Source organism: Lissotriton vulgaris, chromosome 9 (assembly GCF_964263255.1).
Source record: "Lissotriton vulgaris chromosome 9, aLisVul1.2, whole genome shotgun sequence".
Taxonomy (NCBI): Eukaryota; Metazoa; Chordata; class Amphibia; order Caudata; family Salamandridae; genus Lissotriton; species Lissotriton vulgaris.
Genome location: NC_141697.1, coordinates 761,014,603 through 761,033,009, shown reverse-complemented (window position 1 = coordinate 761,033,009; position 18,407 = coordinate 761,014,603). Strand labels below are relative to the sequence as shown.

At 46.8% G+C, this 18,407-nt stretch overlaps 1 protein-coding gene across 2 annotated transcripts in view; it reads left to right on the top strand.

Annotated features, from left to right (window-relative positions):
• The window catches only part of LOC147692214 (uncharacterized), a 145,987-nt gene extending 128,134 nt beyond the window's left edge, over positions 1-17,853 (top strand). For both annotated transcript variants that reach the window (XM_086938488.1, XM_086938489.1), the window contains exon 4: positions 17,498-17,853. In XM_086938488.1, coding sequence (XP_086794614.1) covers positions 17,498-17,680 — 183 coding nt within the window. In that variant the 3' untranslated portion in view covers positions 17,681-17,853. The remainder of the gene's footprint in view (positions 1-17,497) is intronic.
• The last annotated feature ends 554 nt before the right edge of the window (positions 17,854-18,407 follow it).

Sequence of the window (18,407 nt, the reverse complement as noted above, 5' to 3'; positions counted from 1 at the left end):
CTAATTTGTCTTAAAAGTGGGGCTAAAAATGTTCCCCTCCGCAAAATAGCATAAAGTGCAAAGTGCTCTGGGCTGCCAAATTTTTGCAAGGGCGAGGCGTAAGTTTATCAACCCATCCCGATTGTCTCGGGAAGGCCACTAAGAAATTCAGAGTATGTAAACGGAATCTTGTTAGATAAAATCTTCTCTGTGCATTTATGGTGAATGTTAGATAAAATTGCTGTTGGTCAGGGAACAAATATGGGAGACCTTTCACCTCGGGTTGTGAGCGCGGCATATTTACCCGTGAGTAATGTGCTTCTTTTTATAATTGCCATCGCATTTTTATGGATACTAGCTGGTTTATCAAAATAATGCCCCAAGCTTATCTCGTGGAGGTTATCTCCTACAAATCGGAGCAAAGGGATCAACAATGCTCTATCTAAGTTAATACAATCTTTAATACCCTCCCTTGAGAACATTAACTCCTCAGACAACTAAATTTTTGCCTATAAGAGCAAGGGGGCCATGTCTATACGATCCTCTAGGAATTCCAGCCTCAACTCATGATGACAGAGGAGTGTAGGGGCACTGTTTTGGGTCATCAGTAGCCTTTTTATGAATTTATTCTTATGACCTGTAAGTGGCTTCTTTTATGGTAACCTCAAACTCCTGCCTCATATGATGCGACAGACAAACATTGCGCTTTATAAAGTGTAACCAGCTCCGTCACCAGCTTATGTCCCAGCTTGCAGGCAAAACAAAAAAGCCCCTTCACAACCCTGCCCGCATGTTATACCCTTGCAGTAACGAGTGGTTCCCAGCTCATCTTATTATTAAAAAATGTCCCCATAATAGTTAAAATTGTTCAATTTATCAATGCTCCAGTCTTATCCCTTACAGCAAAGTTCCTAGTTTTAGTCGTTTTAGGACCACGCACCATAGTGTGTGATTTAATAAAATTGACTTTTGAATCAAGTGCCAACATAAAATCTGTAAAAGCATTGAGTGATTTTTGGAGGCTGTTTGCTGTCAGGGCCATTAGCACGGTGTCATCCGCAAATGGAAGTAGCGGGACCGGAATGTCCCCAATTCGTAGAAAATCAATGTCCTTGTCTAATAAAAATGCCTCTAGGCCATTGGTGTAAATTAAAAAGAGAACAGGAGCTAAGATGCACCCCTGCCGAACACCTTCCGTAGAGACTATAGGCCTGGTCTCTTTCCCTTCTCCAGTATTGAATTGTTCATAGATTCACATGCTTGAATCCTCTCCGGTATACATATAAAAGCAGTAGATCAAACTACTATAGGCTACCATGCAATGAAGAGTCACTGCAGTAGCCTATCCACTATCTTTTGTAAAAAAGAACCAAACTTAATCACCAGCCAATAAGGCGACAGCACCCTCTAGAACAATCCCAAGAGAGGCTAGGTGTTCCTCAAATTTTATACCGCACCTCGTGTGAAAGGAATCTCCCTGAGCTCTGCTCAGTTTTCTCTTGCTATCCAGCTTTCTAGCAATTTTCCTTCCAAATATGTTGGAATCTTCAAAGAAAGGTCTCTTCAGACCGTGTGGATCATGCGGTAAGAAGAGGCTGCATGCTGAGGATCCACATAAGAGCTGCATCTACTTCCTTTACCCTCAACATAGGTAAAAGACTGCAAAATCTGTAGAACCTTTTCTACAAAAACCCTCAAGGATAGAGAGGGTAGATTATTGATTTGGTTATAGAAACTTAAATCAAAATCTGACTATGTCTCTGAGGATGAGGAGAGCTCTACCTCACAGACTTCTAAGGAAACACCCAGAAGGAGAGAGAGAGATCTCTTGAATCTCCTAAAGTTTCCGAGAAGAAGTCTTCAAAAAGGTCTCATCAGGAAGAGGAAGGCACCTCACAAAAAGGAAAGCTTCCATTTGCTACTGAGGAAAAAAGCCATAAAAAAGAAAAATACTCTTCTATTCACTCCATGAAAATCTCTGTCTCAAAAAAGCTTGTATCACCGACGTCGTTAACTTCTAGATCACCGTCGACACAAAATCATCTTCTAAGCAAGTTTCTCCTACCTCGTAGTCGAAAAAATCGACATCGTCGACGACCGCCCTGTCGACAAAACTTCTAGTGACGACGATTGCTACACTGCCGACGACCTCATTGTCGACGGCAACTCTGTAGACTACAAACTTTTCGTCTGCGTCCTCGTCGACGACTGTGGTTCCGTCGACGACCTCGTCTACGACCGCTTTTATGACTATCTTGTCTACGATGCTGAAGACGGCTTCATCCGTTCCTGTCATGTCCTCGTCGACGCAGACGCCACTACCGTCGACTAAGCAGATGACGCTATGTCCCCCGCCTGGTCGTAAGCGTCCTTCTACCTTACAGCTTACGCCTGTGTATCCGTCGACAACGTTCTCTTCGACGACACCGTCAACGTGGCAATTTTTGCAAAATCCAGCAATAGTATCACCTTTACCTCCTTTAACCTTTTTAGAGGAATCTGATGACGATGGAATATTTGGACCTGCTGATTGTCCTTCTCAATTACATGTCAAATATCAGGAGGAAGATGACGACGAATATGAGGGATACTACCAACAAGAATATCACCCTCCTCATGCAAAAATTCAGTATATGGAACCAGTTAATGAACATATGGTCCACCTTCCTGTTGCTTTGGTACCAGACCTTCAGGATTTATTACATGACTATCGCACACGCTTTCCTTCAAAGCCTGTTCCTCCACTTCCGCAGCCACCACCGCCTGCTGCTTCTCCACCACGTACCTCTGTTCCTCTAACTGTGTCCTCCCCTGCAGGAGGTATTCGTCTGCCGCAACATCATCAGGATGCTTTTGATGAAGGAGAAATTGAGGACAATCAACCTAAAAAGATGGACAAACAGGAGTTGAATGGGATGACTAAGTCAAATCAACACCAGCATCTCCTCTCCGCAAATGGTAGAGTCTCCACCAGAGAATTTCGGCGGCTTTCATGCCTTACTATGCCAGAAACCGGTCCGCGGAAGCTTGTTTCCTTCCCAGCGAAAGAATTGGCTTGGTAGTTTGGTTTGCCCTGTTCCCATGATGCACTGGGCCAGGGACAGCCTAATTTGCATATAGCCAGGTTCTAAGCTGGGATGGTGCAGTGAGCTAAAAAAACGGTGTTGGATTAAGCCCTGATCTCTTGACTGGGTGAGAGTATTCTGCTTAATTCAAAAACTCTGTCCATCACCACCCCCTGTTGTTTAATTATTTTGTCCACCATAAGCGTGGAAGGGTATACTCAGACGTGAGTCCCTTGCTCATTGCACCATCAGGATTCAAGCAAGCCGGGCCGAAGACGGCTGAAATGCCAGAAACCGGTCCCCGGAAGCTTGTTTCCTTCCCAGTGAAAGAATTGGCTTGGTAGTTTAGTTTGTCCTGTTCCCATGATGCACTGGGCCAGGGACAGACTAATTTGCATATAGCCAGGTTCTGAGCTGGGATGATGCAGTGAGCTAAAAAACGGTGTTGGATTAAGCCCTGATCTCTTGACTGGGTGAGAGTATTCTGCTTAATTCAGAAACTCTGTCCATCACCACCCCCTGTTGTTTAATTATTTTGTTCACCATAAGCGTGGAAGGGTATACTCAGACGTGAGTCCCTTGCTCATTGCACCATCAGGATTCAAGCAAGCCGGGCCGCAGACGGCTGAAATGCCAGAAACCGGTCCCCGGAAGCTTGTTTCCTTCCCAGTGAAAGAATTGGCTTGGTAGTTTGGTTTGTTCCCATGATGCACTGGGCCAGGGACAGACTAATTTGCATATAGCCAGGTTCTGAGCTGGGATGGTGCAGTGAGCTAAAAAACGGGTTTGGATTAAGCCCTGGTCTCTTGACTGGGTGAGAGTATTCTGCTTAATTCAGAAACTCTGTCCATCACCACCCCCTGTTGTTTAATTACTAGAAAGAGCAGCGTAGCATTTCCAGCTGTCATTGATGGTAAAGCAATCGGACTTTCTCTATGATTTTAAAGACCTATCTCGGAAATCTGTTAGGTCTATCCCCATTGTAGACCACATATGGGAAGAAGGCTTAAAGGTAATGGGTAATCACTGTAGCATGCCAAGGAAATATTTTTTGTTTGGTTTAAGAATTCTATTTAACAAAACAGGAGTGCTTCCCCCCCTTTTCAAATACAGTTAAAGGTAATGAAGCCACCGGCCACAGTTATCTGTGTCTTACCCAGGATCAACAAAAAGTATAAAGCTGCGGAGGATGCTCTAGCTTGTCTAGTAGGACATCCTTAGTCTGACTCAGTTATCTCGCAGGCCGCTCAACGGAGATCAAGAAACCCTCTAGCGCCCTTTACTGCTCCACCTGACAGAGAAGGGAGGCGCTTGGATAACATCGGAAAACGATTTACAGCCACATCAGGTGCAACTGTTCGTGCTGCCAACGCTCTTGTGATTTTAGCCACGTACGATTGACAGATGTGGTCCCACATTGCTCATTGCTTAGATCTCCTTCCAGAGGATAAGAGGATGGAAGCAAGGAAAATACAGCTCGAGGGGAAAAGATCTGCATCCGAAATTATTGATGCTTCTATGGATATTGCTTCCTTAGCTTTTCGTCAGCTTGCTGGAGCTGCTGCCCTAAGAACCCAGGGTTGGCTGAAAGAAACTATATTTCGCCCTGCGATGCAAAGCAACATTTTGGATATGCCATTTACTGGTGAAGCACTCTTTGGCAAGCATATTTATGATGCTTTGCAGACCAACAAAACAGACACGAACACAGCTAAGGCTCTCAGAGCGCTCCAATATAGAAAGACCCCCCCTTTCGTGGAGCACGTGGCAGAGGAAATTATTCTTTTCGAGGAGGTTACCAAAGATACCAGCCTCAAACTTACACCTCTTACTGGCCTTCCTACCAACAGTAATAACAATACCGTGCACCACCACAGGCTGCCTACTCTAGACAACCTAGGCGAAAGCAACAAGTTCAGCCCAGAGATTCGGGCTGGAAACAGTGACGACGCTTCACCGCCTGCCGCTCTTCCCCTGTCTTTTTCTCTGAAGAAAACCCCTCTCTCTCATTACCTACATCAATGGCAAAAAATAACATCAAACAAATATTTAAATCTGAGGGCAAATCCCCACCTTTCATCTCTAGCTGGAGGCCATTTGGATTAAATATGGCAGAGTAGTGAGATTCCCAGACACCCCCCCCCCCCCCCACACGCCCTCTCTGTTCTTGGTGGTACTGATTGATTTGAGCGGAATGGTGCCAGGTGAATCTACAAGCTCCTTGCTACCAAGTTCGTCTGTACATGAATCTCTCCCTTGGTTGCTATAATGCGATCCCATTCTCCTCATTATGACTGGGTTTCTAGGTCGCACATTCAGTCAGTCAATTTCAGACAAATCGGAAAGAGCATCAAAACGGTTAGGGTGAATAAATGGGGATGGCTGGGGGGGGGGGTAGTCTGTTTGCGCATAGCCATTGGGGCTGTTGTCTCAAAACAGACTCCTGGTGGGGAGTATTAAAAAAAACAGCTTGCAAACCTTTATCAGATCACCAGGAGAATCTCTGAAGTGGGTCAGAGTGAGATGTACACACCTAGCATTGCTAAAACTAAACTCAACACAATCCCCTTCCACACATTTGGCTGTATAACCCAACCAGCTCACCCGCCTTGCCATGATGATCTTTTCAAACCAATTTGTCTTGGACGGGATTTTCCTAAAACACCAGTGGGCTGATTTATTAATAAGGCTTTGACAAAGTTTTTGCTGGCCAGTTGCCAGATGGGGAACCCCCATCAAAATCATTGTATTCGGTGTGCATTCGGGGGTAGATTTAGTACATTTGCCCCCGCGCATGTAGGTGATCACATGCTGGGCCATTGGCATTTTTACTTCCTTGTGAGGTTCTAGCCCCACTTTTCATGCCAGGGCTTGGCCAATTTGTAAGCCCCTGTCCCGACTTTTGGTTGTTTCTGTGGGAATTCCCGTGGAGCACGGGTTCCCATAGTGTTGGGACCAAAAGGTTATTGTTGGCATTATTAAGATTATTAAGAAGGGCATCTGGAGAGGGAACCTGACTACTTAGGGTAGGTATTATGCTTAAAGGAGCCATGTGGAGAAGTGTGACTCACTGGTTAGAGGAGGCAGACCAGGAAGCAGAAGTCAGCCCGGGACCAGGGTTCAATTCCTGGCTCGGCGGGGTCTTGAGTCCTAAAATGTCCATGGACCCGACAATTCTCGCTCCGGTGCCTACTCGATTCACGGGTTCACACTCTGCGACTCTGGGCCATAGCTTGCTTAATCTCCACAACGGCCCCTCGCGGCGGGATGCCTGGCTTTCACCTTGTGGATACCCTGCCGGGGTTATCTCACAGGGGAATACCAGGACGGGTTCCCTAAGCAAGCGCTTAGAGACCGGTTGGTGATTTGCGCTATATAAATTCCTGTACATCCCACTCAATGCTCCGAGGGGCATCATCTGCTATATAGACTAATCGGGATAAAATAGGTGTCAAAGCCTCTTGTACTATTTTGATAAATCTATCAATAGAAGTATCCTTTTCATCCAGTGCAGTGGTTCTCTCCCCTTCCACGCGAGTTCTTGATGCATTTCCGGTTAATTGGTTTCTTTAGTTCTCATAACCCTTGGTGAATTGCCCTTTAATTTACAGTCAACCCCTGCCAGTTCGGTGCGTTTCCTCTTTCCTCCTGTTGCAACTTGAGATGCAGTGTTTTTCGCGGCTGGGCAAGAGATAGGCTCAACTCCCTCATGAAAAGCATGTGAATCACCCTACCTCAAAATCATTATAGTGGGTGAAAGTGAAGGTTGTGACCTCTGTTCAGTGTCTATTTCTGCCGTGATTACATGAGTCAGTGGAGGCAAGTGGGTTCGGGAAGTGGAGCTAATGAGAGTCTTTGCTCGGCAAGTTCTATCTCCTTTGTTATAGCCCCTATCGCCTTTTGGAGAAAACCATCCAGGTTAGTATCAGTTGCTTTTGGAACAGACGTAGATTTCCTTTTCCCCATAAAACAATTTGGCTTGTATGAACACAGCTAGGGGAAATAAAATATTTTTATCTTCACGTGACTTCACAAAGCTGTGTCTCGATGACAATGACCCAGAGCCAAAATGAAAAATAAAACCAAAAGAGTAGGCCCAGCCCAGCCTCCGACGGGTGTGGACGGGCCGCCTTTGGCCCAGGCATTGCCAGGGTGCGGCCTGGGCACGTCCACGTGCGTTCAATCAATCAATCAAGATATTTGTATAGCGCGCTACGCACCCAGAGGGTCTCAAGGCGCTTGGACGAGGGGGGTCCGCTACTGCTCGAACAGACAGGTCTTGAGTTGCTTCCTGAAGGAGAGGTGGTCTTGGGTCAGACGGGGGTGGATGGGGAGGGAGTTCCAAGTCTTGGCTGCCAGGGAGGAGAAGGGTCTTCCTCCCATGGTGGCTCTTCGGATGCGTGGAACGGCCGCGAGGGCGTGGCTGGTCGATCGTAGCTGGCGGGTGGGAGTGTAGAAGGTCAGTCGGTTGTTGAGGTACATGGGGCCCAGGTCGTGGAGGGCCTTGTGTGCGTGGGTGAGGAGTCGGAACGTGATTCTCTTGCTGACGGGGAGCCAGTGCAGGTCTATCAAGTGTCCGGAGATGTGGCTGTGTCGGGGGATGTCCAGGATGAGTCGTGCGGAGGCGTTCTGGATGCGTTGGAGTCTTTTCTGTAGTTTGGCTGTGGTTCCAGTGTAGAGGGTGTTTCCATAGTCCAGTCGGCTGGTGACAAGTGCCTGGGTGACCGTCTTCCTGGTTTCGGTGGGGATCCATCGGAAGATCTTTTGGAGCATGCGTAGGATGTTGAAACATGATGATGAGACGGCGTTGACTTGTCTGGTCATCGAGAGGGAGGAGTCCAGGTTGAAGCCCAGGTTGCGTGCGTGCTCCGTTGGTTTGGGTGTGCTGCCCAGGGCAGGGGGCCACCAGGAGTCGTCCCAGGCAGAGGGTGTTGATCCAAGGATGAGGACCTCCTTCTTGTCTGAGTTCAGTTTCAGACGGCTGTTCATCATCCACTCGGCTACGTCTTTCATCCCTTCGTGTTGGTTGGTTCTGGCGGTGGCTGGGTCGTTGGTGAGGGAGAGGATCAGCTGGGTATTGTCGGCCTAGGAGATGATGTTGAGGTTGTGTTGGCTTGCGATGGCTGCGAGGGGGCTCATGTAGACATTGAAGAGGGTGGGGCTGAGTGATGATCCTTGTGGTACACCGCAGATGACTTCGGTGGCCTCGGATCTGAACTGGGGGAGGCGGACTCTCTGGGTTCTTCCGGCGAGGAACAAGGTGATTTCTCTTGGATTCCGATGTTGTTGAGGCGCTGCACTAGGGTGCGGTGGCAGACAGTATCGAACGCTGCGGAGAGGTCCTGGAGGATGAGGGCAGCTGTTTCCCCATTGTCGAGCAGGGCTCGGATGTCGTCAGTGGCTGCGATGAGGGCGGTCTCGGTGCTGTGGTTGGCTCGGAAGCCGGACTGCGAGTGGTCGAGGGATCCGTTCGTCTCGAGGAAGGCAGCAAGCTGTCTGTTGACGGTCTTCTCGATGACTTTGGCAGGAAAAGGGAGGAGCGAGATGGGGCGGTAGTTCTTGAGGTCGGTGGGGTCTGAAGATGGTTTCTTCAGGAGGGCGCTGAGTTCGGCATGCTTCCAGCTCTCCGGGAAGGTGGCGGTGTTGAAGAAGCAGATGATGATGTCCCGGAGTTGGGGTGCGATGACCGAGTCAGCCTTGTTGAAGACGTGGTGGTCGCATGGGTCTGTAGGTGATCCGGAGTGGATGGTGTTCATCGTGTGGAAGATGTCTTCGGTGCTGACCGGGGTCCAGGCGAGGAGGGTGGTGGTGGGGGGCGTTGGTTCGGTGGTTGGGTGCGTGGTCTGTGCGCCAAAGCTGTTGTGTATGTCGGCGATCTTGCTGTGGAAGAACGAGGCGAGGTAGTCGCAGAGGTCTTGTGAGGGAGTGATGTTGTTTCCGGCGCTGGGGTTGGAGAGCTCTTTGACGATGCTGAAGAGTTCCTTGCTGTTGTGCGCGTTGTCTATTCGTTCCTTGAATGCTGTCTTCTTGGTGTTGTGGATCAGCTTGTGGTGTTTGCGGGAGGCGTGCTTTAGGACGGTCATGTTGTCTGTAGTCGGGTCTTTGTGCCAGGCTTTCTCGAGTGTACGGCAGTTCTTCTTGGAGTTCTTGAGATCATCGTTGAACCAGGAGGCTTTCTTGCTGCCGGGCCTGCTGGGATGGTTTTTCAGAGGTGCGAGGTCGACAGCGCAGTTGGTGATCCACTGTGTGAGGTTGTTGGTTGCTTGGTTGGGGTCCGTTGAGCTGGCGGGAGGGTTCTGGCTCAGTGATGTGGTGAGCTGGTCGGTGGTGATCTTGTTCCAGCTTCTGCGGGGACCCTGTTGCGGGTGGTGGTGAGTCGTGGTCCTTCTGAAGCTGAAGTGAACGCAGCTGTGGTCTGTCCAGTGGAGTCCGGTGGAGTGTCTGAAGGAGATGTACTTGCTGGAGGAGAAGACTGGGTCAAGCGTGTGTCCGGCGTAGTGGGTGGGGGTGTTCACCAGTTGCTTGAGTCCGAGGTTGGCTAGGTTGTCCAGCAGGGTGGTGGTGTTGCTGTCGTTGTTGTTCTCCAGGTGGAAGTTGAGGTCCCCTAGGAGGATGTAGTCAGCTGAGGAGAGGGCGTGTGGGCTGATGAAGTCTGCAATGTCTTCGCTGAATTGTGTGCGAGGTCCTGGGGGTCTGTAGATGAGGGCGCCTCTGAGTGTGGTCTTGGGGTCGGTGTGTATCTGGAAGTGAAGATGTTCGGCGGCTGTGAGGGTGTCGTCGGAGTTGGTCGTGATGCGGATGGTGTTCTTGTGGACGATGGCGATGCCTCCTCCTGTCTGGTTGACGCGGTCCCTCCAGGTGATCTTGTATCCGTCCGGGATGGCGATGGCGATGTCGGGCGCTGAGGAGGCGTTTATCCATGTTTCCGTGAGGAAGGCGACATCTGGAGATGTGGTGTCGAGCAGGTTCCAGAGTTCCATGGCGTGTCTGTGGACAGAACGGGTGTTGAGCATGATGCACTTCAGGTGGTTGCTGCTGGTGTTCGGCTTGGCGGGTGCGGTACAGGTCCGGATGCAGGAGAATTTGCAGGATTGGCAGGTGAAGGGTCCGTGGGTGCGTCTTGGGTTGGCTCGATAGCAACCAGGGATCTGGCCGGTGTTAAATGCGGTGAGGGTGGCGGCGTCCTAAGTCCGGCTGTTGGGCTCGCGTCTGCGGGGGCCAGGGGTTTTGGCGCTGGGCGCGGGCCAGGCTCTCGCACAATCGGCGCGTCCGCTGCGCGTGGATGCTGCACGTACACGCGGACTCTGCCATAAATGGAGAGTGGGGGGGGCGGAGGGAGGGAGGAGCAGCTGGGAGGTGGGAGCGGGGTGGCGAATGGGAGAGGGTAGAGGGACCAGATGGAGAGGGGGCGGGGCCACGGGGGAGCAGCGGCAGGGAGCGGGCTGGAGCAGCGGGGAACGGCGGCAGAAGCGCTGGAGGGCTGAATACAAACAAAGGCAGGGGGCTAAAAAACAGCGGACAATCAGGGGCACAGCACAAGTACAGAGACACTAGCCAGGGGGCTAAACACAGCGGACAAGAAACGGGGGCACAGTACAAGTACAAGGACAGCAGAAGTTCCAACAATGATCAGGGGTACAGCGGGCAAAAACGGGGGCACAGCAGAAGTACAAGGACAGCAGAAATACATACACAGTCAGGGGCACAGCGGAAAGCAAGGCGGCAAATGAGCTGGCGGTGGCGGCAGGGGGACCGGGTGACCTCGGGAGGGGCCACACGGCGGGTTGAGCGACCGGCACTGACGAGGTCAGGCTAGGTCACGTTCCATGCTGCGGGAGTCCCAAGCAGTTCTGAAGTCCATTAGAGGATCAACACATAGCTGTTAGGGCTATAACACCTTGAGATCTATTTGTAAGCATTGTGAGCAATACAGATGTTATAATTCAGTCACTCATTTATTCCTACTTGTGTGTCGATTATGCTCTACGTGGGATGAAGTGAATTATTGATTCAGAGCTATTCCACATCAAATGATGATCACATAATCGGTGTCACTGCTAAGATTGCCAGCAAGAGTGCCAATTGAGATGGAGTAAAATACGTTTTTAGCAGAACCATAGACTGATTTCATGTTGTCCACTCGAGTGCCACTTTTGATCACTACCAGCAGGATTTGTCCACTTTGTTTAGCCACCCTGCTCCACCACTCCAAAAAGTCAATTTGTTCGCCTATAAAGGCAAGTGAAATTTGAAAAGGAGCGGCATCAGCGAAAAAGAAATAGGCTTTCTTGCCATTTCAGTTTTCAAATCTTTGCTTTCAGTGTGGCTAGATAGGTGTTGCCTTGTCTGAATATTTATGAGAAGGTGCAGCTTTAACTGCTGGATGTTGTTTTATTTGGTTACTACCATGGTGTACTCCATTTGTATCCCGGTAACGTAAAATTAACTTTAAATGAGATATACCAGTGAATTTTCATTACTCGGCAAGCAGTTGAGGGTTTCTAAAACGGACGGTCAATATGATTATATGTAATGGTACCTTTACTGTAGGTCACTAGACTGTAAAGAGTTATTAGTTCTGCAGTGATGTCCCTGCTCGCTAGTGTGAGTGAACTCCAGCAGCAAAGGAGAAACCTCCACATGTCTGCCACTCTTATCTCAAAACCTGTATGCAAGAGTGAAATGATGTTGGTATTGTTATTCCTATTATAACACAATGGAAGCCAGCACACTGAAGACAGATTTAATTACTAGAAACATTCTCTCACCATTAAGCAAATCTTACTACTTGTAAAAACAAATGTCTACTTGTCCAAGACCACTGCTGAAGTCTGCTATTCTAGGGTCTGATCAATGCCAACTGGCACGCCATCCTCCCAAAATTCTGAGCACAATTAAACCTGCAAGTCTTCAGGGAAACTAATTACACCATAGCTGCTGTGTCAGTAATTAATGTACATGAATGAACCTTGCGACCCTAATTGGGGTGGAACACCAAAGGTTCATATTCTTTTTGAGTAATTGATTAAGTCCAGTCCATCCTTTTGTTATTTTAAACACCCTACACCTACAGTTTCTGCGGCATATTTCTTAATCTTGCAGCAAATAGAAACATGTATTTGCTGAAAGGAATTTGGCAGTTGTTAACAAACGTTGTGCAACATTTCATTGAACACATCCCTGACTATCACAACACATGCTACCTCCAAGGGCACAAGGACAGTGCTATCATGGAGTTTTGTTAGATTGGTGCAATGTGGGCTAGTTTGCAGTAAGGGAAACGGGATGTGCTGCAAAAGTGGGGAGGGTTCCCCCCGAGACCTGTTTCTTCATTGGTTAGGAAGTGTCTAGAAATCACCCCCACCCACTAGCTAGTAAAAAAAAAAAATACAAAGCTGACGCCTCACTCACATCTCAGAAAAACTTTCTGGACCTGTTGAAGTTCAGAAGAGACGCTATACTGCTGTCAATGACGTGTGGACACCAGAAAAACTGGAGCTGCTCTCACTTCTACTGAGGATTGAGAAGTGCACTCAAGGGGTCCGTTGCCTCGCCCCTTTTGTGCCTACAGGGACACAAAAAGCTGGGCAATTAATTTTCCCTGATGTGACCAGCAAACAACTGGACCTTGACTAGACCCTGTTGGTTGACTCTGCTGGAGTGAGTCCTGGTCCCTAAATGCTGCCCCTGAAGTTCTGGGAGCCTTATCAGTAACCCACACGAGCTTTTCCAGAAACCCTCATGGGTTGGGGCTTCCAAGATCTCCTGTGCATCAGGGGACCTCACATTAAAGGTGTCCTATTTCGATGCAAATTTGTCAGATACAATTTCAGGCTTGCCCTGATGGCGGATTTTGAGCTCCATGCAGAATATTATGTCGGAAGGTAAAATCTTTGGCCGGGATTAACAGGCTTGGTGTATCAGGCACACACTCCATCGGTGTCGGCTAAAATCGCGTCCAGGTCTTAGTCTACTGAGCTGATAGACTTTCATTGGTACTTTGTGCTTTCTTTACGCTATTGTCACTTAAATCTTTAAAAAGTAATTTCTACTGTTCCACTCATTGTTTTTTTTTTTTCATTTACGGTCATTTCTTTGCTAAAGTTTACTCTATTTTTCTTGTATGGTTTGGGATTTTTATTGTTTGATGTTTTGACTTTATTACTGTTTTGATACTGCATAAATACTTTACATGTAAGCAAAGTCAAGCGCACACAACCTGAGTTAGTTCCTAGGTAAGGTCTTGTATCATTTCAATGAAAGGATAAGATCAAACTCCAATGTTGTTATCTTATTTGTTTTTATTTGTCCGGTGAGAGTATTTGTTTCACAAGAAACCAGCTGACTCGTGTTTCGTCAATAACAGGGTAGACCCGTGACTCTTCAGGGCTGTCGAAGTTAGGCTGAAATCGGGAGTCAAGGCAACCTGGATGCACTCAATTTTAACCAGTAATCAGTAGTGGTTATTACATATAATCACATTTTTCACTCAATGCTCAACTGCGTGCAAAAGGAAAAAAGGTCCTGCAAACCTTTTGTCATTAAATGTGAGAGTGCACCAGACGTGTGTCTGAGTACCTAATGCACAACACAAGTCACTCCTAGGAGTGTAAATCAGCAATCTTTAGTAGTAATCAAAGTACATTTTTTAACAATTTTTGAAAGGTTAGACACAATGTGCAAACATAAATGAAATGAAACATATAGTCCTTATTCTCTTTCTTTTGATTTTTTCTCCTTTATGTAGAAGCAGAAAATGTATCCATGGAAAATGTTGAAATTCGCAAAATCCAAGCTTAAGGTATACAGTTCTTCAAATATAATTCAGTAACAAATCCCAATGCATTTCGGGCGGTAACTGTGGCCCTTCATCAGGGGAATCTATAAAACCAATATCATATTTTAAGAATGGGAATCTTAGGCTGCAGGCTATTTAGTAACACAAACGCAGTAGCGAGAAGTGGAAGATAGGATACATTGAAGGACAAGAGTGATAATGTATCCGAGAAGTGGATAGTTAGGAGAGTGAACGTGCCAAGTGGATAGTGAAGATAAGCTGCAACGTGCCTAGAGTGAAAAAAACGAGTGAAAATTAAAGTGAGCGGATCGTTTGTATTAAAACTGGTGTGAAGGGTTTTGTATTTAAAATTTCATATTGAGTCTATCACTGTGATAACAATTTGAATCTCATCTTTTCGTACACATTACATACCAACCTGTTGTTAACTGGATCTTTACATTCCGCATTCTACCTACTCTTTTACTTTCATTCACTGAGTATTTCTCCATTCTAATATGGCCGATACTTTCTTTTCTTAACTCTGGTCCTATCTTCATTTCTACTCACTTCCAGCTATCCCCCATAAACACAGCCCTCGGCTCACACGACTTTAACGTTTCCGGTTTGGTTTCCACCGGGTTTTCGGCATACTGTTTCGTGTTTAACTCTGGTAAGAAGACATTAATCTAGCACGCTCACATACAACTAGTCATACCATTTGTATTTTATTTTCATGAGCCACTCGTTCGTTTTCTACAGGCATTGTTGTACTGACGAATATGGCACTCTAGACATCTTTATGAAAAACCATTACGGTAAGCCACATTTGTGCGTTTTCCGCATTCACGCGTACTTCACTGAGAAGCGTGGAAACTCATAGAGTTTTACGATCCTTTTGTTTATTCAGCTGTCGTGATTTCCGTGGTGGCGTAGACCTTTTGAGTAATTCACCTAACTTCGTAAGTGACTCACTGGATTTTGAACGCACGCTATATCGGCATGCTCACCAAATTCTGTTTCGATTTTTACATCACAGTAATTTCTTTCACTTCATCACGATCTCTCTCGAGTAATTCACGATTCATTCACTTTAAGTTTCTTTTATTCTCTCACTTTTGGTACGTCGCAGCTTATCCCCACATTGGCACGCCATAGCTCACTCTTCACTATCCACTTCCCGTATACATCAGCACCCTTCACGCCCGTTTTAATATTAACGATCCGCTCACTTTAATTTTCACTTGTTTTTTCACTCTAGGCACGTCGCAGCTTATCTTCACTATCCACTTGGCACGTTCACTCTCCTATCTATCCACTTCTTGGATACATTATCACTCTTGTCCTCTGATGTATCCTATCTTCCATTCCTCGCTACTGCGTTTGTGTTACTAAATAGCCTGCAGCCTAAGATTCCCATTCTTAAAATATGATATTCTTTTTATAGATTCCCCTGATGAAGGGCCACAGTTACCGCTCGAAATGCATTGGGATTTGTTACTGAATTATTTTTGAAGAACTGTATACCTTAAGCTTGGATTTTGTGAATTTCAACATTTTCCATGGATACATTTTCTGCTTCTACATAAAGGAGAAAAAATCAAAAGAAAGAGAATAAGGACTATATGTTTCATTTCATTTATGTTTGCACATTGTGTCTAACCTTTCAAAAATTGTTAAAAAATGTACTTTGATTACTACTAAAGATTGCTGATTTACACTCCTAGGAGTGACTTGCGCTGTGCATTAGGTACTCAGACACGCGTCTGGTGCACTCTCACATCGAAGTTAGGCTGAAGGCAGTATCGTGGGACCGGTGATAATTCCAACCCGGTCCGAATTGGGTGTAAACAATAACAGACAGATCTACTACAGTGATTTGCCTCTTGCTGAACCAGTTTGTTTCCCACTGTAGAATAAACTGTTAAGAAACTGAAACAAGTTGTAAACCTGTGAAAGGCAGGATGCTGGAATCGGTAGTCAAGACAAAAATAGGAGGGTGTGGTTCTTGTACCAGTGAGCAGTGTGGCAGCGGCTGTCACTGGTGGATGGCGAGGTGCTGGCATGGTGACGTATGTGACGCTGGCAGGACTGGCGCCAATGAAGAGGAGAGCTCTGGTACCAATACAATGATTAACAAGATGCACCAAAGGCACTGTTGGGATGTGTGAGTAGGCACAGGCAGGTGTGTGCAAAAAGAACACTGCTGGGCATTCTGGGGAGCTGTTACAGGTGGCAGTGTTGATGTAAGGAGATGGCACTGGTGGGCGCTATATGGAAGTGGACCAACGTGGGCAGTATAAGAAGGTGGCACCAATAGACTGTGGGAAGAACCACTGTCATATGGGAATATTCTGAGGAGGTTACAATGGTGGGAAGTGTAGATTAGCACCAGCAGGTAGTTTGAGGAGGTGGCACCGGTGGAAAGGAATTTCGGTTGCAATGTAAACTGGCACAGGTGGACAGTCCGAGGAAGAGGCCCGAGAGGGAAGTGCGAGGAGCAAGCACTCACAGGGGGAGCTGCCATGAGGCGAGTTTGCACCCACTGGCAGAGTTAGCACCGCTGGGCAGTGTGAGAAAGCATCATGGAGGACAGTGTCTGGAGTTGGCAGAGTTATCTGTCTTGTCTGGGTTATCTGAGCTAGGCAGCACCTGTCTGGCCGCTGTGCTTCAGTCTGAACCTTTCATCACCAGCCACGATTCCACGCGCAACATTTCCCAGGTGCCCGGAGCAGATCTGCCTCATTCAGTGCGCTACACTCAGCGCTCTCTTACTCCCTACCTGCCGAAGAGGAGGTTGTTCGATAGGTGGAACCCTGCGACGGTCAGGACACGGAGATCGCTGCAGCCGGATCATTAACCCAGTCTGCTATCTAATCACAGAACAACCCAGACAGGAATGTCGTAGACTGAATGCAGAAAAATAAGCACGGAATCTAAACCAGTGGTGCGTGCGCACCACAGACGAGCGGGAGCGGGAATCGAAACCAGTGGTGCGGGCGCACCACAGAGGAGCGGGGACAAGGGAGCCTGTTGTCTGTGCCACTTCTACGCGTAACAGACACCACTGGGAAATGGGCGTTTACATTTGTAAAGAAGCTGGGACATTCACACACCTTTCACCAATGGCATGCTGCCTTTTTTACAAAGATGCACGCTAAAGCCAGTAGCAGCTGATGAAAGCAAAAGCACACGCATGAGCGTGTGGTCAGCTTTCAGAACCCCCTACATGAGGTCTCTCGCTGCGCGAGCAATGCTGTGCACTGCAACGCTAGGCGCGAGACCTAAAAATGAATATTGATAAAACCAATAGGTCTTGGCCTATCCATCCATGGTGTTGCAGAGCAGATTTGACAGTGTAATACAGTACAAATGGAGCACTCTCAGTGTATCTTTGATTCATATTTCTACATGTTTCATGTGGAATCCATGCTTTAAATTCATTCTCTGTGCTTAAAACCATTGTGTGAAATGTTAGACTAAATATTAAAATTCTGCTACAGAAAACATATATTTGATGATTGAATGCCTAGAAAGAATAATTCCCTACAAGAGAGTCTTTTTATTGTGCTTTGTTCAAGGTATCTCTAAGGTGTCATGTATGTGGAATGCAGCATTTAGCTTATCAGAGTTCATGTAAAACGTGTGATGATGACTGACTGCTTTGCTGTTTCAGGCATGTTCACAGTCCAACATGGAAGTTCCTGAAACGGGGGGTACTGTGGCCATCCTCTGCCAGAACAATGAGAACAGATTGGTCTATGCTGTGCAGCAGCAGGAATCAGAATGTGAAGCCGTAATCCACCTGGAAGACAACACAGCGGATGAAGCAAACTCACTTTCTCTGATCACATGTTAAATATTGCACTTAAATGTTACTGACAAATCTAATTCAGGGAGGAGCATGCTTTTGCTCTACTAACTGTTGGTAACGGATCATTAGGAAATTCACTACAGTATAAAATACCTATGGTGTTATGGCACTTTATTGCTAGTTTCGTTTCCCTACCTAATATATATTTCTTCGCAAAATCTGTCTTGTGTTTTTCATTATTAGTTCATACATTGGAGTTGCTTGAAACTAAAACTAAACAATTGCCAAGGTATTTTAACTGATACATTACAACATTTTTATTTATCTATTTTATTTATAAAGTTTAACGTAGGGCAAACATGAGCCAAGCAGGTATTGGAGCGCTTCACAGAAGATCAAAGACAGCAGAGAGGGAGACAAGTAGGTCAAACAACAATATGAAAGTGCAGGATAAACAAGTAAACAAGAGTACCTAAATATCGGAACATCACATAAACACTAAACATGAGCATACGTTTGAGGAGGGAGCATCAAAGCATGGCCTCACGGGGGAGTAGGTACATTACAAGTTCAGAGAGTATGGATAAGTAGTGCTTTAACTTCTTTTTTGAAAGAGGACGTTCATAGTTGATTTATAGTGAACTAATACTTCCAACCAGCCCTCAAGATCAGGGCCAAGGAATAGGAGAAGCATTAACCTCTGAGGAAACCCAGTGTATCTATCAGGTAGTGCTCACTCCTAAATACTACATCAAGGGGTCGCATGATATCT